The sequence below is a fragment of the Arthrobotrys flagrans genome (assembly GCF_004000055.1).
Source record: "Arthrobotrys flagrans strain CBS H-5679 chromosome Unknown unitig_9, whole genome shotgun sequence".
Classification (NCBI taxonomy): domain Eukaryota; kingdom Fungi; phylum Ascomycota; class Orbiliomycetes; order Orbiliales; family Orbiliaceae; genus Arthrobotrys; species Arthrobotrys flagrans.
In genome coordinates this window covers 1,601,968-1,615,817 of record NW_027137551.1, presented here as the reverse complement: position 1 = coordinate 1,615,817, position 13,850 = coordinate 1,601,968, and the positions used below count along the sequence as shown (strand labels likewise).

Genomic DNA, 13,850 nt, shown 5'->3' with positions numbered 1-13,850 from the left:
TAAATATATAAATCATGTCGTCGTCACCGCCGCCTACCGTGGCTGCCCCGGATCAATCGTCGCAGTCTTCCCGGTTAGTTCATTTCGACACCCAAGCAAACCAAGTCCAGACAATTCAACCGCTGTCTTCCCAGGAGTCTCTGTCATCCGGAAACGACGACGGCATTGTTCTTGGCCAGTCGCAATCCCCCGCCGCTCCGCCTCCCGCAGTCAAGCACGCTCGTTCCATCAGCCGACAGGACCACCATCTTGAAGTCCAAGAGATGGCCGAGAGGCTCAAGCAGGCCGGCCTCGCCAGGGGCTTTGGCTCCTGTCCTTTTCAGCATTGTGGTTCCATCCCGGTGTCGAGGGTATGTTGTTTTTTCCTTTCTTTCTTCCCTTTCTTGGTCTCTCCTTCTTATGCTCATTATCCCCTTTGTTCCCTTTTAAATTGCCCTTTCGCTGCATGCTAGTTACTAGGCTTCTAGTTCCATGTTCCATGTATTTTTTATTTTGTTAGCTGTTAGTTTTCTGTTGGAGAGCTCTAAGGAAAGCAGCATTACTTCTACTTCTACTTCTACTTCTACTGCTATTATTTGCTTAATAGTGGTGGTTGTGCTTATCGATCCCCAGCTTCTGTCGCCATTCATGGGTTCCTTCAAATTTATCATCACCACCACAATGATGCTAACATCGTCAAATCGACTGCAGGTCCCTTCAGCAGATGTATCCACCAAATCTCTCTCCCGTCCGGGTTCTCAGGAACACCGCTCCCCTACTCCTCACCGAAATTCCTCCCTCTCCAGCATCGAAATCCCCCAGATCAAAACCTCAGAGCCTCCCTTACCTCGCTCCGTTCCGGCAGATCCGCTTACGCCAGCGGCCTCGCACGACCAGGGACAGAATGGTGAAGCCAAGGTTGCATCGTTAAAGCGGGAGGATGATAGCTCTACAACTGTCAATGTCATGACACCCGAAATATCACCAGCCGCGCATAGTCAGAAACAAGACAAGCAAACGGTCCTTCCAGCATTGACAACAGACCAACCGAGAGTGCCGAGATTTAGCATTGGATCAGGATCCGACCAAGAACATCGCTCCAGGGACAGTTCGCCTCGTTCCGGCGCTATAACCCCAAGCTACCCGTCTTCTCGGCCATTCACGCCAACTGGCGACAAGGATGACCCGTATGCTCGCAGCAAACGTCCTCCTCAGAGCAAGAGCATCGAAGACATCGAACCTCGATTCAAATTTGAAAGACATCACCATCACCACCATCACCATCATCACAAAGAGGACAAAAAGCACGGACGCTATCTCGGCGACAACGATTCTCCTGGTGGCAGCCGTCAGAGCTCCTTCGCAGACCTCAAACGCTTCTTCAAAGGCTCCAAACGATCATCTTCCCCTAGCAAAACACAAGGCAGCACGACACCGAAAACCACCACTAGGACCAGTTCTCGCCTTAGCATCAACACACCGATGCCTTTCGCCGACGATAACGGTCTAACGAAAAAGTACGGAAAATTCGGGAAAGTTCTCGGGCAGGGTGCTGGCGGGTCCGTTCGGCTTATGAAGCGACCGACCGATGGCGTGACTTTTGCAGTCAAGGAATTCAGACCCAAGCACCAATACGAATCCGACAAAGACTACGCCAAAAAAGTCACAGCCGAATTTTGTATTGGCAGTACATTACACCATGGAAACATCATCGAAACCCTTGACATTATTCACGAACGAGGGAAATGGTATGAGGTCATGGAATATGCGCCTTACGATCTTTTTGCTACGGTTATGACGGGAAAGATGGGACGGGATGAAATTTCGTGCTGTTTTATGCAGATTTTGAACGGAGTCAAGTTTTTGCATGATATGGGACTTGCGCATCGGGATCTGAAGTTGGATAATGTGGTTATCAACGAGTTCGGTATTTTGAAAATTATCGACTTTGGTAGCGCGGTTGTTTTTAGGTATCCGTTCGAGAGTGATATCGTTATGGCACATGGTACGCTCACCCCCTTTTTTGTCGCTTCGGGATCTCCGGACTTCCGGGGCTTCCGGAATATCCGGTTTTTGTTGGTGTGGTTACACAAAGTTGCGAATGTGAAAAAATTCTTTGCTAACAAGTCATTTTTTCGGGGGATTAGGAATCGTTGGATCGGATCCATATTTAGCACCGGAAGTTTGCAATGACCTGAAATACGATCCTCAACCTGCGGATATTTGGTCTCTTGCCATCATTTTCTGCTGTATGTCGCTCCGTCGATTCCCATGGAAAGCACCACGGATGTCGGATAATTCCTTCAAGCTGTTCTGTGCAGCGCCAACACCCGAGGCCGAAAGAGAAAGTGCAGCCAGCGGACTCGGAGGTAGCGAGGGCGCGGGAGCTGAGACCGGTTCCGCTCCTACTCCGGCCTCCCCTGCCAACGAGAAGTCGGAGAAGAAAGATGGAGTTACACAAGCCAACCAGGTCATCAAGGGACCCTGGAGGTTATTAAGACTCCTCCCCCGAGAAAGCCGACTGGTTATCAACAGTATGCTAAAGCTCGACCCTAAGAACCGTGCTACTTTGCAAGATATCTACAACGATCCCTGGATAAAGGGAGCGCTCGATGAAGGCAAAGTGTGCAGTCAGCAAGATACCCATTTGGGGGACTCGAGTACACACGGAAGAGGCCATGTGTACCATGGTATTGGACATGACCATATTTTGGAGAAACCGGTGGAGGCGCAGTCTAATACCAGGAATTCTGCTGTCAAGCCTACTTAGAAGGCCGGTGGTGCGGGACGGGAAGTTCGAATGAATCGGAGTGAAGAAGAAGAGTTCTCCGATTGCGAAGACGAAATAGTGAGTTGACGACGACGACGAAAAAGTTTTAGCTCTTTTGGCCTGGTGCGATTTTTTCTTACAGCTTTGATCTGTTTCCCTTACCTTCATAACACTATCTTTTGGGTATAAGAGCGCCAGGTCGGAATACTTACAAGCCCTTGTTTTCAGCCCATTCTTGTCCACCCTTAACTTGTTTCGATTTCACTTGTGAATATTTTTTTGCCTTTTTCCTTTCTGCGCCTTCACCTCCTTCGCGTACATGATTTTTTTTTTTTTTTCGGCCTTTTATCGACTAGACATATGGTTTTCTTTCTTACTCGGTTTTTTTTCTTCTTGTTTTAAACAATTATACACCATGAGACTGCGGCGTTTGTTTTTGCTGTTTTAATACCTGCTTTTCTTTCTTCTTTTTTCCTTTTCAAATTTATTCTAGAGCCTGCGAGTGGATCGTTGGCTGGTGCTTTGCTTTTCTATGGTGGGATGGTTGGATGGTGGGTTCTCAGTTTTTTGTTGATAAGCGATATGGGTGGGGTGGATGGAGAATATGTGTAAATAGTATACCTCTTTTTTCTTTTTTTCTTTTTTTTTTTAAAAAAGGCGAGGTATTGTACATAGGAAGTCGAAATGAATGAAAACGAGAATGAGAATGAGAAATTGTCTTTACGATCATGACCTCTTCAGTAGCCGATGGAAGCCAGGGTGCACTGTTGTAATTTTGTGTTGGATCCGTCCAATCTTATCTTATCTCCGCCATCTTTCCTACCAAAATCCCTGCCAATCTTCAAAAACCTCGAAATCCAACCTTTTCAACTCACGACCCGTCCGCACCCCACGTTCTCGACAACCACCCTATCGATCCCACCTCGGCCACGAGGAAGACCGAGTAAGGATATATAGCTCCCATTCAAATCGGGATTACCCTCTAACCCCGAAGTTCCACGGTTCCTTTCTTTCCCTCTTCCGAGGGATTCCTAACCAGCAATGTCCAAACACGCCGCCTCGGCCAGCGCGAAGGTCGTCTCGAACCAGATTGTAAAACTCATCGTCGGTGCTGGACAAGCTTCGCCGGCACCGCCTATTGGTCCTGCACTTGGTTCTAGAGGTGTTAAATCCATGGACTTCTGTCGTGTAAGAACGAGCTCCGTACCCAACTCTAAACCCCTCACTAACAGCTATAAAATATAAAAAAAACAGGAATTCAACGCCCGAACAGCACACCTCGAAACTGGCACTCCAATCCCCGTAAAAGTCACAGTCCGACCCGACAGATCCTACACCTTTGACGTCCGTACGCCCGCGACAAGTTATTTATTATTAAAAGCTGCGGGGGTAGAACCGAAGAAGGGGAAGATAAAGGGAGCTAAACAACCGGGACACGATGTTGTGGGGACGGTTAGTTTGAAACATATTTATGAGATTGGGAAGATTAAACAGTCGGATGATAGGATGAAGGGGATTCCGTTGGAAGGGGTTTGTAGGAGTATTTGTGGGACGGCGAAGAGTATGGGGGTTAAGGTTGTGCCGTGAGGGGGGTAATGGGCGGTTGGATATGTAGGCTGTTTGAGGTTCGCAGGGGTTGGCTGGTTTTGAGCCATGATAAATCCCCTCGGGGCCCCCTAGCGGATCCTTTATGTATATATGACTGTATAATACCATTTATTTGATAAAATCAATCCTTCGAGATGAGGACGTAATCAACCAAGGCTTTCTTGCAAACCAAGGATTAGTGGTGGTGGGTAGAACATCCAAGTAATTACCCAGATTCGCAATATGCTTGCGGTGAAAAGCAATGTATTATAATATTAATGTAATATCATCGGATAATATATAACATCCGCCTAGCTCGTACCCACAGATCATTCACTGCGGCAGGAAAACACAGATAACATTGTAACTAATCTACATAAGCGCCACTAGACCCGACCCTAACTTTTCTTTGAGTGTTTTAAGGTCCGCTCTCCTATTCCGACTATGCTCAGACTCTACAGCTAGGCGAACAATCTTGTCATCTGAGAATTTGGGCATGTTCACCAGCTAAAAGACTTTGGCAAGGTCGGTCATAATGTGACGTTCGATTACCTGGAGGCAGACGTTGTCGATGAAAGTTTTCATTGCAACCTATGGCGAAATATCACCGGTGAGTACCAGTTACACCCAACTTAGGAAATGAAGGTTATGTGTAGACTTTGTAGTATGACTTTGGGGATTCTGTGGCTTCCTTGCAGGCTTGTGCTTCCATATCTACAATGATTTTCGCTGAGCGAAGACTATCCCTTAAATATGACTCTTTGATAAACCCATTTTATCAAGACTTTGTGCTGCCGCATCTCCCACGGTAGTTCTGGCCAAATCGCTTAAACCATCTCTCCGAGCTTTGGTATATTATCGGAGTAATAATGATTACATGTCATCGGAAACCGCCGTTCGTCCTTCCACAGCTTCTTCGAGCGTCTTGGCAAGGCCCTCATGTACTTCGGGATATATCTTTCGGAGGATTTGGTCACAGCACCCAAACACTTCTTGCTGAAATTGTAGACGCATTTATGAACTTCATTGAGGTGGGCATGGACAATCCCAAACAATGGTGTAGACTGTTCGTGAAAAAGCTCTTCGAGAAGTACCACCTCTGGTTTTTCGGTAGGTCTGGTGCATCACGAGAGCGATAGATTAGAAAACCTGAGATTACACCCGGCCGTATGCATAAGTACTCTTTCTGGGGCACGCTTACTTTAATAATCCAGACTTTTACGGCCTCGTCGCCATCATTGATAGAATCCTTTTCTTGTAGGGAACCATTCTCGGCTTTAGCCTAGTCGAACCTAGCAAGAGAAGTCCATTTTGCCCCATGCGATCGCATCTTCTGAGCGAATCTATTATCGAATATATGAATCTGCGATCTTACTCTGATTTCTGAATCTTGAAAAAACGAGCCACCATGTCTCACGTGGTTCCCATCGAGAGCCTGGTTGCATAATTAAACCATGAAACTTCAAACTGACAGTTGCCAAGAAAGTCCTCGCCCGGTGCCAACATTTTCGCATCCGTACTTTCTAGCAGCTGACGTATCTCTTCTTAAACTTTCGGCAACTCCTTTTCGATGTGTTCATCCAAAACATTTGGTAGGTAAGTAGTCAACAGAGCTGTGCCTACTTTACTCTGGTCGAGATGCTGCCCATTCCACGGCGGGGAAGAAAAAAAGTCGACTTCGAGCTGCCGACGTTCCGCAGCACTAAGACTGCCATTCTCTAATCCTGAGGAGCTGGACTTTTGACGATAAAGAATCCACGTTTTAGCCTCGTTGTATCTTCATTTCGTGATAATAAGGCGATTCGCTTTTCCGTCCCGCGGTTGATTAAATCCGGCTTGGTGATCACACCAATGGTTCTTTCGCCTTGGGCATCGACTTCATGACCTTTCTGAATAATCCGTTGGTTAACGATATCGTTAGTCGTCTGTACAATGACGACTGTTATCGTTCATGGGCTTTTGATGTATTTATCGACTAAAGTCTCGACAGGCTTTACATCGGCCCGAGACTGTTCCTTATTTGCTACCGCTATAAGTCTAGGTAAATCTACCACCGTCAAGTGAAGACCTGTATTTCCTGACACCTGGATGCTGAGCGTATCTTCCCCGAACGCGGGACCACTTTCGATACCCCCATATCCACGAAGTCTCATGATTATTTCGACTTGGCTAAGCTTTCCGGCCGGATTGGTCACCGCAGACAACCAGTTTTGGAAGGGAGATATGGTCTCCGACACTCTGTACGCGCAGTTTGACAACTTTCTGTAGAAAGTCTTGGGACCGACTGGTTTCTGTTGAGAATTTAATGAGCGGAGTGGTTACCATTGTGTGGATGTAAGTTGGAATAATTTGTCTATTATTAGTTTTTATTTATGATCACAGTTATTCATTTGCCTGTTCGTTAACGATCGTTGAAAATATCAAAGCTATGAGTAGATAGTGTATTGGTGATCGAGTTGTGAAACTTTTATATAGAAGATCTTATGATCTCGATCGATCGATTAAAACAAATATAAGCAGACTGCCAAAAATATTTTCGTGTTTGGTTTGATGTAGGTCTTTAGAGTCTAGTAGTTACAAATAATTGAAACTCCGCTCTGAATAATAGAATGATTTCTAATCGTGCCTGAAAGTGAAGAACCGCCGCTCAAAAGCGCGTGTGTATGCGTGGCAGGTTCAAGCATGAATGCTGGCCCGACGAGATAACCGCTAACCTACAAAATCTAAAGCGTTTAACTATAAAACATCCTCGTGAAGGATCTTGACAACCAGCGCAGACATTTCGACAACAATACCTCCTCATAATAGATAGAAACCTGCTTCTAATACCTACTTATGTATATCTATTTGTAAAACTGGTACAACGTATTATACGGGGAGCCGTTTCAAATTTTCTGAATATTCATGGTGCATGAAGAATCCGGAATAGTATATATCACAATTGTACAAACACGCCTTTTAGCCATAACAGCTTACGTTTAAGAAGGAAATTTGGTTGAAAGACTACCGTACGTGGTGAAAGCCTCAGTTTTTTGAGCTCCATACATTTAGTGCACCGAAATACCATGATTATTACCCCTTGCAGTTATGCCAAACCTGACTCAGGATGTGCCGGATGGTACCACCATAATGTTGGATCTTGGGTGACTTTTATTTGTTTTCCTGAGCATAAATTTATCAGGCCAAGCACGAACTAGACTTGTCGTTAGCTATAGTATTAGTATATGTTACCAGATACGTTAATTTTAATAGTTTGAACTCAGTTGCAGCTAGATCCATTGATTGAAATAGGACAAAGTAATTTCCAACCTTTATTGTCACCCTCCTGGCGTTGCAACATTGGTGCAGCGCTGCGGCCTCGCGCACGCGTGGAACTGTTGCAAAGTTGTATACAAGATATATATATTAGTTGTGGCTCCAACAGTTAGTCCTCAAGTTGTAGGTATTGTTATATCATCTTCTCTCTCTCGGTCTTGCTTTTTTATCTATCATCAAACATTTGTTATAGACCAAAAGAAAGATTTCCGATTACGTGCAAGTACGTATGTAGGTGTAATAACCGGGGAAGGTTGCAACGTCGGAATTAAGTTTGATAACGGAATGAGGAGTCCTGGTATCAATATGGCCTCACAGTATTAACTGAATCAATTATGTAACAATTTTGAAGTTGAAAAAATTAAGGATCAGAGTCGAGATAGGTTTTAAGACTATCCATAAGAGGTCTATGGTTTCGGCCTCTAATATGAGGTAATAGCTTGGTGCAGACGCCCTTGCAACGCTTCAGCCTCAGGCCCCGTCGAACAGACCGCTTTGTCTTCGTGCTAGTCACAACGGCTAGGTTAGTTGGATTCTGTGTGAATACAACCGAGCCCCCGAATGGGCCGGCAGGGGTATTGTTGTAGATTTCGAGAACGCAGACGTTCTTGATTCCGGAAACTTCGATTTGCAGACTATATCTTTGGGAATCTAGGTTTTGCAATCGTAAGCCGTGGATGTGACGGCGGACAGATATATATATGTATATACCTCCAACAACTCCAGGGACATCTTGAATCATCTCGCAATTGACAAATGTACTGTTATCTTTTCCACCGGATGTCGGGTCGACTTTGCACTGGTAAGGGCCAGCGTCGTCTTGGTTGACTTGATGGTACTATAAGTTTAAAGTAAGTATCTTGTAGTTAGGACTAAATAGGATCTAGAATTACAATGGTAGTGACTTGGGGCACCCTGTTTGACGGCGATTTGGAGACGCGTCATATTTGTAATGCTTTCATTGGCGCTTGGTGGGTAGAAGTCTCGTTGTGGTTGGAGTGACTGATTTAGACTTACGATAAAATCGACAGCATTGCCATCGTTGCATGTCGGAAGGCCCCTTCCTTTACCCTCTCCTGGTGCAAGTCCCGATGGTTTCGTCTTTGATTTTATCGGTACTCTGCCCTAGCTCTATATCTCTCTTACTCGGCTTGGTTCCCATAAAGTTATGAACCATCTTCTCGGCAGCGACCTGACAACCCTAGAAATAAATGAAAAATATTAATATGTCATGGAGAGAAAGGGATCTAGTTTCGATAGAATTAAAGCATGCTCCTTGTGTTCTTCCGAGTGGGCTATCACCCATTGCGATTTCGGCATCTCTGATAATCGCAGTGTCTGCCTGGGCACCACAGTTATGGCCAGCACAGTCCCTTGGAGTGTCTGCAATGACTAAAAATTAGGAGAATCTCGAATTAGATCTCTTGAAATTTGTATATATTTATACATAAATGCATGCCATTGTTTGCTACTCACCTGTAAGGCCGGGCATGTTGACACCATTTGATCCCTTCATCAGGTCTAGAAAATTGTGCACGCAATGTTAGTATACGACTTAATCTTGAAATAAAAATATGGCCGGGGGTGCGACAATTAAGCCGTGCCCGCTATCTAGCGAAGCACCGATAGCAACTGTTGCGATCCTGGAAAAATGCATTTTGGGTTTGATGTATGGATTTGGGGTAAAAACGAATGTGGGATCTATAGTGAAGGCGATGAAGAGAGAATGAGATATGCTTTTAATTCGCCGGAAAGGAATTAAAATCCTAATACTCAAGGGAGGGATGATGGAGATGGTGGTGAGGATGACGAAAAGGAAGGATGATTATAGGACTTCCAGAAGCTGCTTTATATACTAATCCTGCCTGCCCAAGGCCACCTCTATTTCCATATATAATATAATATTTGTTATAGACCGATAGGATTGTTTAACTTATCACCGATGCAATTCATGAAATGGTTTTGGGATGTCAGGGACGCAAGGCAGCCTAACTTAACTTCCTTAATACAAAAAACACTTAGCTATAGCCAGTGTTCCGACCCGGTGCCCATGCTAGGTATAGTACATTCACCACCGTCCCAATCAGATACACCGAGTATCTATTACTATAATGAAAACATCTAGATACCTAGGTTTCACTGTATTATATTGTTCTCCCCCTCGTATTGATCTTGCATTACAAGCTTGGCAGCCTGATCTATATCGACGGTCGTACCAAATCGGATATACCCGAATTATATCGATGATCGTGCACCAAACGGGTCAGAGATGCCGCAAATTTTCCACTCATATGCATTGTTATAGAGACTAACCTCGCCAAACCTTAATTAATGCAAGACGGCAATAACCAGCCCGGCTAGCGTTAGTAGCGAGAGATTTATGTCAGGACCGTCAAATAACAAAGGTTGTAAACTTCTTAAGAAAGTACTGAAGTTTTACTGAGAGTTTCTAAAATTTGGATGTAATCGACGTCACATGCTACATTAACCTTGTCATGAGCATATGAGGTCCATGGGCGTGATATTTTATACATCTTGTCAGTTGAGCTGAGGCCGCTCCGGGAATTTTGTGTTGCATGGTTACCTAAATTTTAATTTGATGAGTTAAATCCTAATCCGAGCCCCTCCGTGTCAAACCTCCGAAATTGAGTGACCAGTAACCTTGGTCATGAGTCTTCCTAATTCCGCAGGATAATGGCTTGCAAGGGCTTTGGAAACAGATGCAGCTTCAGCTGGATATGATCGAAAGCCTTGGGTTCGATTAAACCTTTCCCGATTCAGAGTGCCTAATGGATATGCTAGAAGTATCCAACATTCGTAATTACAGCGGAATATCTTTGAATCTGCCTCCTTCAATAGTAACATTGTATTGCCATCCAGTTCGAGGTCTTTCTGAGCTACAGGGTGTCCGAATCAAGCAATTCGACAGATTTGGATCATTGTAGTACACCAAGACGACAACACAGCGGCTTGTGGAATTATAGCTGTCTAAATGCAACACGCCTCCTCATAGCTTTGGTTTGCCAAACCTACGTGGCCAACACACATTCTATTTCACAATCGTACTGTCTATTTCATATCTGCCTCAAAAAACCCTTCTCATCTATAAAGGAATTAATCGATTGTGCGACCCTCATACGAGGTTTCTGTACTATGTTTGGCGTATGATTACAGCTGCGATGTCAACGGGTAAGCCTTGACCAAACGCACCAGCCAACAGCATCTAATATTATAATATATATTACCAGTATGAATTCGGATTAGTCGTCAGCAGGCCGCGATTCTTCTCGAGATCTAAAACAAAGATACCAAATGAGCCCAGCGAGGTAGTGCCGGATCTATGCTCTTGTGTATGCGTCACCCTACAATTTCCCTTTATCTTGATACCGCTGTTAGGGCATCTGAGGATTTTTCCTCATCTTTTGTTGGATTTTTCGGCTGGACTAGATCTTCGCACGCAGAGGCACAACAAAATATTTGTTGCTAGTAGTATGTGACATGATGCCGCACCATGGATTCCTGTAACGATATCTTCTAACGTGGTTCGTCAGGAATTGTTTCGTCATCTACTCGGAGAATTCTGCATGTGGCGTCAATCTAGGGTCGGAAGGAGAATGAGTAAGTTTGAGAAAATGAGCGGTTGGGTTGCGAGTTTATCAGAACTGTTGTCGACCACCAAAAGTTCGGGACCCTAGCCAATGAGCTACAGATATATCCATCATGGCTAGAAATAGCTAGGACACTACCACAAATCTAGAATTAATTGAGAGGCTAATATTTGAAGCTGCTTCAATGAATAATCTGCCACGATCATGATCTTCACAACCGTGGGCCTGACAGAATCGATTTCAAGGCGCGCTCAGGGCTGCAAGCCAGACAACCTAACCACAACACAAGCTGTGCATGCCGTAGCAGAGGCACGACGCGAAATTAGCACAGATCATGCACTAAGACCCGACCAGCCGCCTGTTTGAGCGTCGGATCTCTTATGATTTGGTCTTCGAGATAGTACGGACGTCAGGGAGTGATGATACGTCATGGTATCCACCTCCAAGTTCTCCCAAATGCGAGCAGTTCAAAAAATATAGCTAATATCTAGAAAGATTTCCAACAGAACAACGCATTCCTTTGAGTCTTCTGGGTGCTACAATTACAGGCTGTCAAAGCTACCCCGAGGGTAAAGAATAGATTTTAATTGCAACCCAAAAAGGCCTGTCGTTTTCGTGTCCAGTCTGTCTATCGATAACAGAGTCGCGGTATCGCCACATGGTATGACGACACTCATACTATACGCATATCTGCCTAGTTGTGGACCAACGAACTGGTGAGGCGTAGTATCTCGTACGTTTCAGTACTGTTACAGAGTGCTACCAATAACAACTGTTTGGGTGGCGCCCAATGAAGCGTGATCGTATTTAGTAACGGTATGAGTTTTCATCCAATTGAGGGCTCAGAAAAATAGCGTTGTTAGACGTGTGGTCAGAGTCTTGTTGTCCTTGCAGGATACATCGATACACACAAAACATATACAGAGTATACTAGTAGCTGCGCTATGCTTGCGAGGCAAAGTAAGAAAAATATTTCTTGTTGGAGTGGCTGAGGATCTTGAGAGGACTAGAAAAGAGAAAAGATATATGTACGGCAGTAGATCCCTTCGATTGGACAAAAAAATTTAAAAATTTAAATTTTTTCAATACTTTTCCATCAATCGAGTAAGAAATGTTACGTAGCTTGGATCCAACATTGCAACAGAAGCTATTAATATTGTGTACAAAAAATTGTGAACACTACGTTTCACACTAAATCAATTGTTGCATTCTTACCCCCCAGTCATGAGTGGTAAGTGCCTCTCTTCGATCGCCCATTATTCCAAAGCTGCATCGGGATATCGGTAATCGATTTCTCCTCGCGCTTGCGGGATCGATGTCACCACAGCGTCTCGATATAGCTGCTGCAGGCTAGTTATGGGCTCGTAAGTGAATAACCTTACCATTATCTATAGTAGATAGGCTTAGAATAAATAGTTGTGTGGCAGTCTGCCTCAGAGAGCAAGGCAACTAGCTTTAAAGCGTTCGCCAACATCGGATCCAAGCCATCTCTTGCTATAGAATCACAAATCTCTCACTTTTCCCGAGATATAGACCCCCTTTTCATTTACCATCGAAGAATCGATCCTCGCCGCAAGGCAAACTAGTAATGGGTGAAGTTGATTGTGTCACAAACGGTATTTTCGCCATTCACGAAGGGATGCACAACAGTGTAGGAGCGCATCTCAGACCTAAGCTTCGCGGCCTCGGTTTGAGTGTTTCCAAACACGATTGAAAAGAGTTGAAGGAAAGTCTTTCTCAGAGCATACAGATTTAACGGCGTAATTACATGCTGCCCCGCTCGTATTCTACCTAAGTAAGTACATATGAAGTTTTCGGTGCCCAGAAACAAGACTGATGGTGTGTTTGCTAGAGCAGAGCGCTCTGAATCGGAGGCATCGGTCTCTGACTAGCATCCTCCCTAATTTCATCACCTGCCTGTAGTCCAAGACTCTGCTCCAGTCCTAGTCTCGTTCCCTCCAACCCTTGAAACGAGGTAGGATTTGCCAAACTTTTAATACCAAACATTTCTTGTATCCTTTTAACGCTTGTAGATTGAGGCTACCCACCAGTGCACCTTGTAACTGTTCATAACTCCAAGGGAAATATTTAGACGGCCGCGAAATAATCGGTATTTGTGAATACCCTGCACGTGGACGTTGTTGCGCCTGTGTATTCCGCGTCAAAGACCCCTGCCCAGCAGCCTCGTTGTTAACATTCCCTCGGGAATTTACCTCTGAGATAGAAGGCGCAGAAGTTGGTATCGGTTGAAAATACGCGCTGACAACGGCTGGGTTAACAATCCTCGGCACCGGTCCATCAACCCGTTCACCTTGGTTTGCGGTGTCCGCAGACCTCCCCCGCCTCAACCACTTGCAACCCCGCTTCTCTGTCCGCAATCAGTTTATACCCCTTCAAAGCCTCCTCTTCATCGATATTCCCCATCCTCCCTGGGTTGATAAAAAACTTTAACAAAAGCCTAAGATAATCATACAACGCCGACGGAGAAGCCAAATAATCCGCTATACTGCCAGTTACGTACTTTACCCTTCTTCCATCCCCCAAATGTCTAATCTTCCTCCAAGTACCCTTCCTATCCCACCAATAAACGC

The 13,850-nt window shown here is 44.9% G+C and overlaps 2 protein-coding genes across 2 annotated transcripts; both read left to right on the top strand.

Annotated features, from left to right (window-relative positions):
• Positions 1-14: 14 nt before the first annotated feature.
• Positions 15-2,749, top strand: DFL_005818 (uncharacterized protein; the record flags this gene model as incomplete). The annotated part of the gene is made up of 3 exons (XM_067635132.1): positions 15-350; positions 691-1,984; positions 2,127-2,749. 3 exons carry the CDS (start codon positions 15-17, stop codon positions 2,747-2,749), a joined length of 2,253 nt encoding a protein of 750 aa, XP_067489593.1.
• A 1,041-nt stretch (positions 2,750-3,790) lies between these two features.
• On the top strand, positions 3,791-4,336 carry DFL_005817 (mitochondrial 54S ribosomal protein uL11m; the record flags this gene model as incomplete). Its single annotated transcript, XM_067635131.1, has 2 exons — positions 3,791-3,937; positions 4,004-4,336. The coding sequence occupies 2 exons, from the start codon at positions 3,791-3,793 to the stop codon at positions 4,334-4,336; spliced, it is 480 nt and encodes a 159-aa protein (XP_067489592.1).
• Between the last annotated feature and the right edge of the window lie 9,514 nt (positions 4,337-13,850).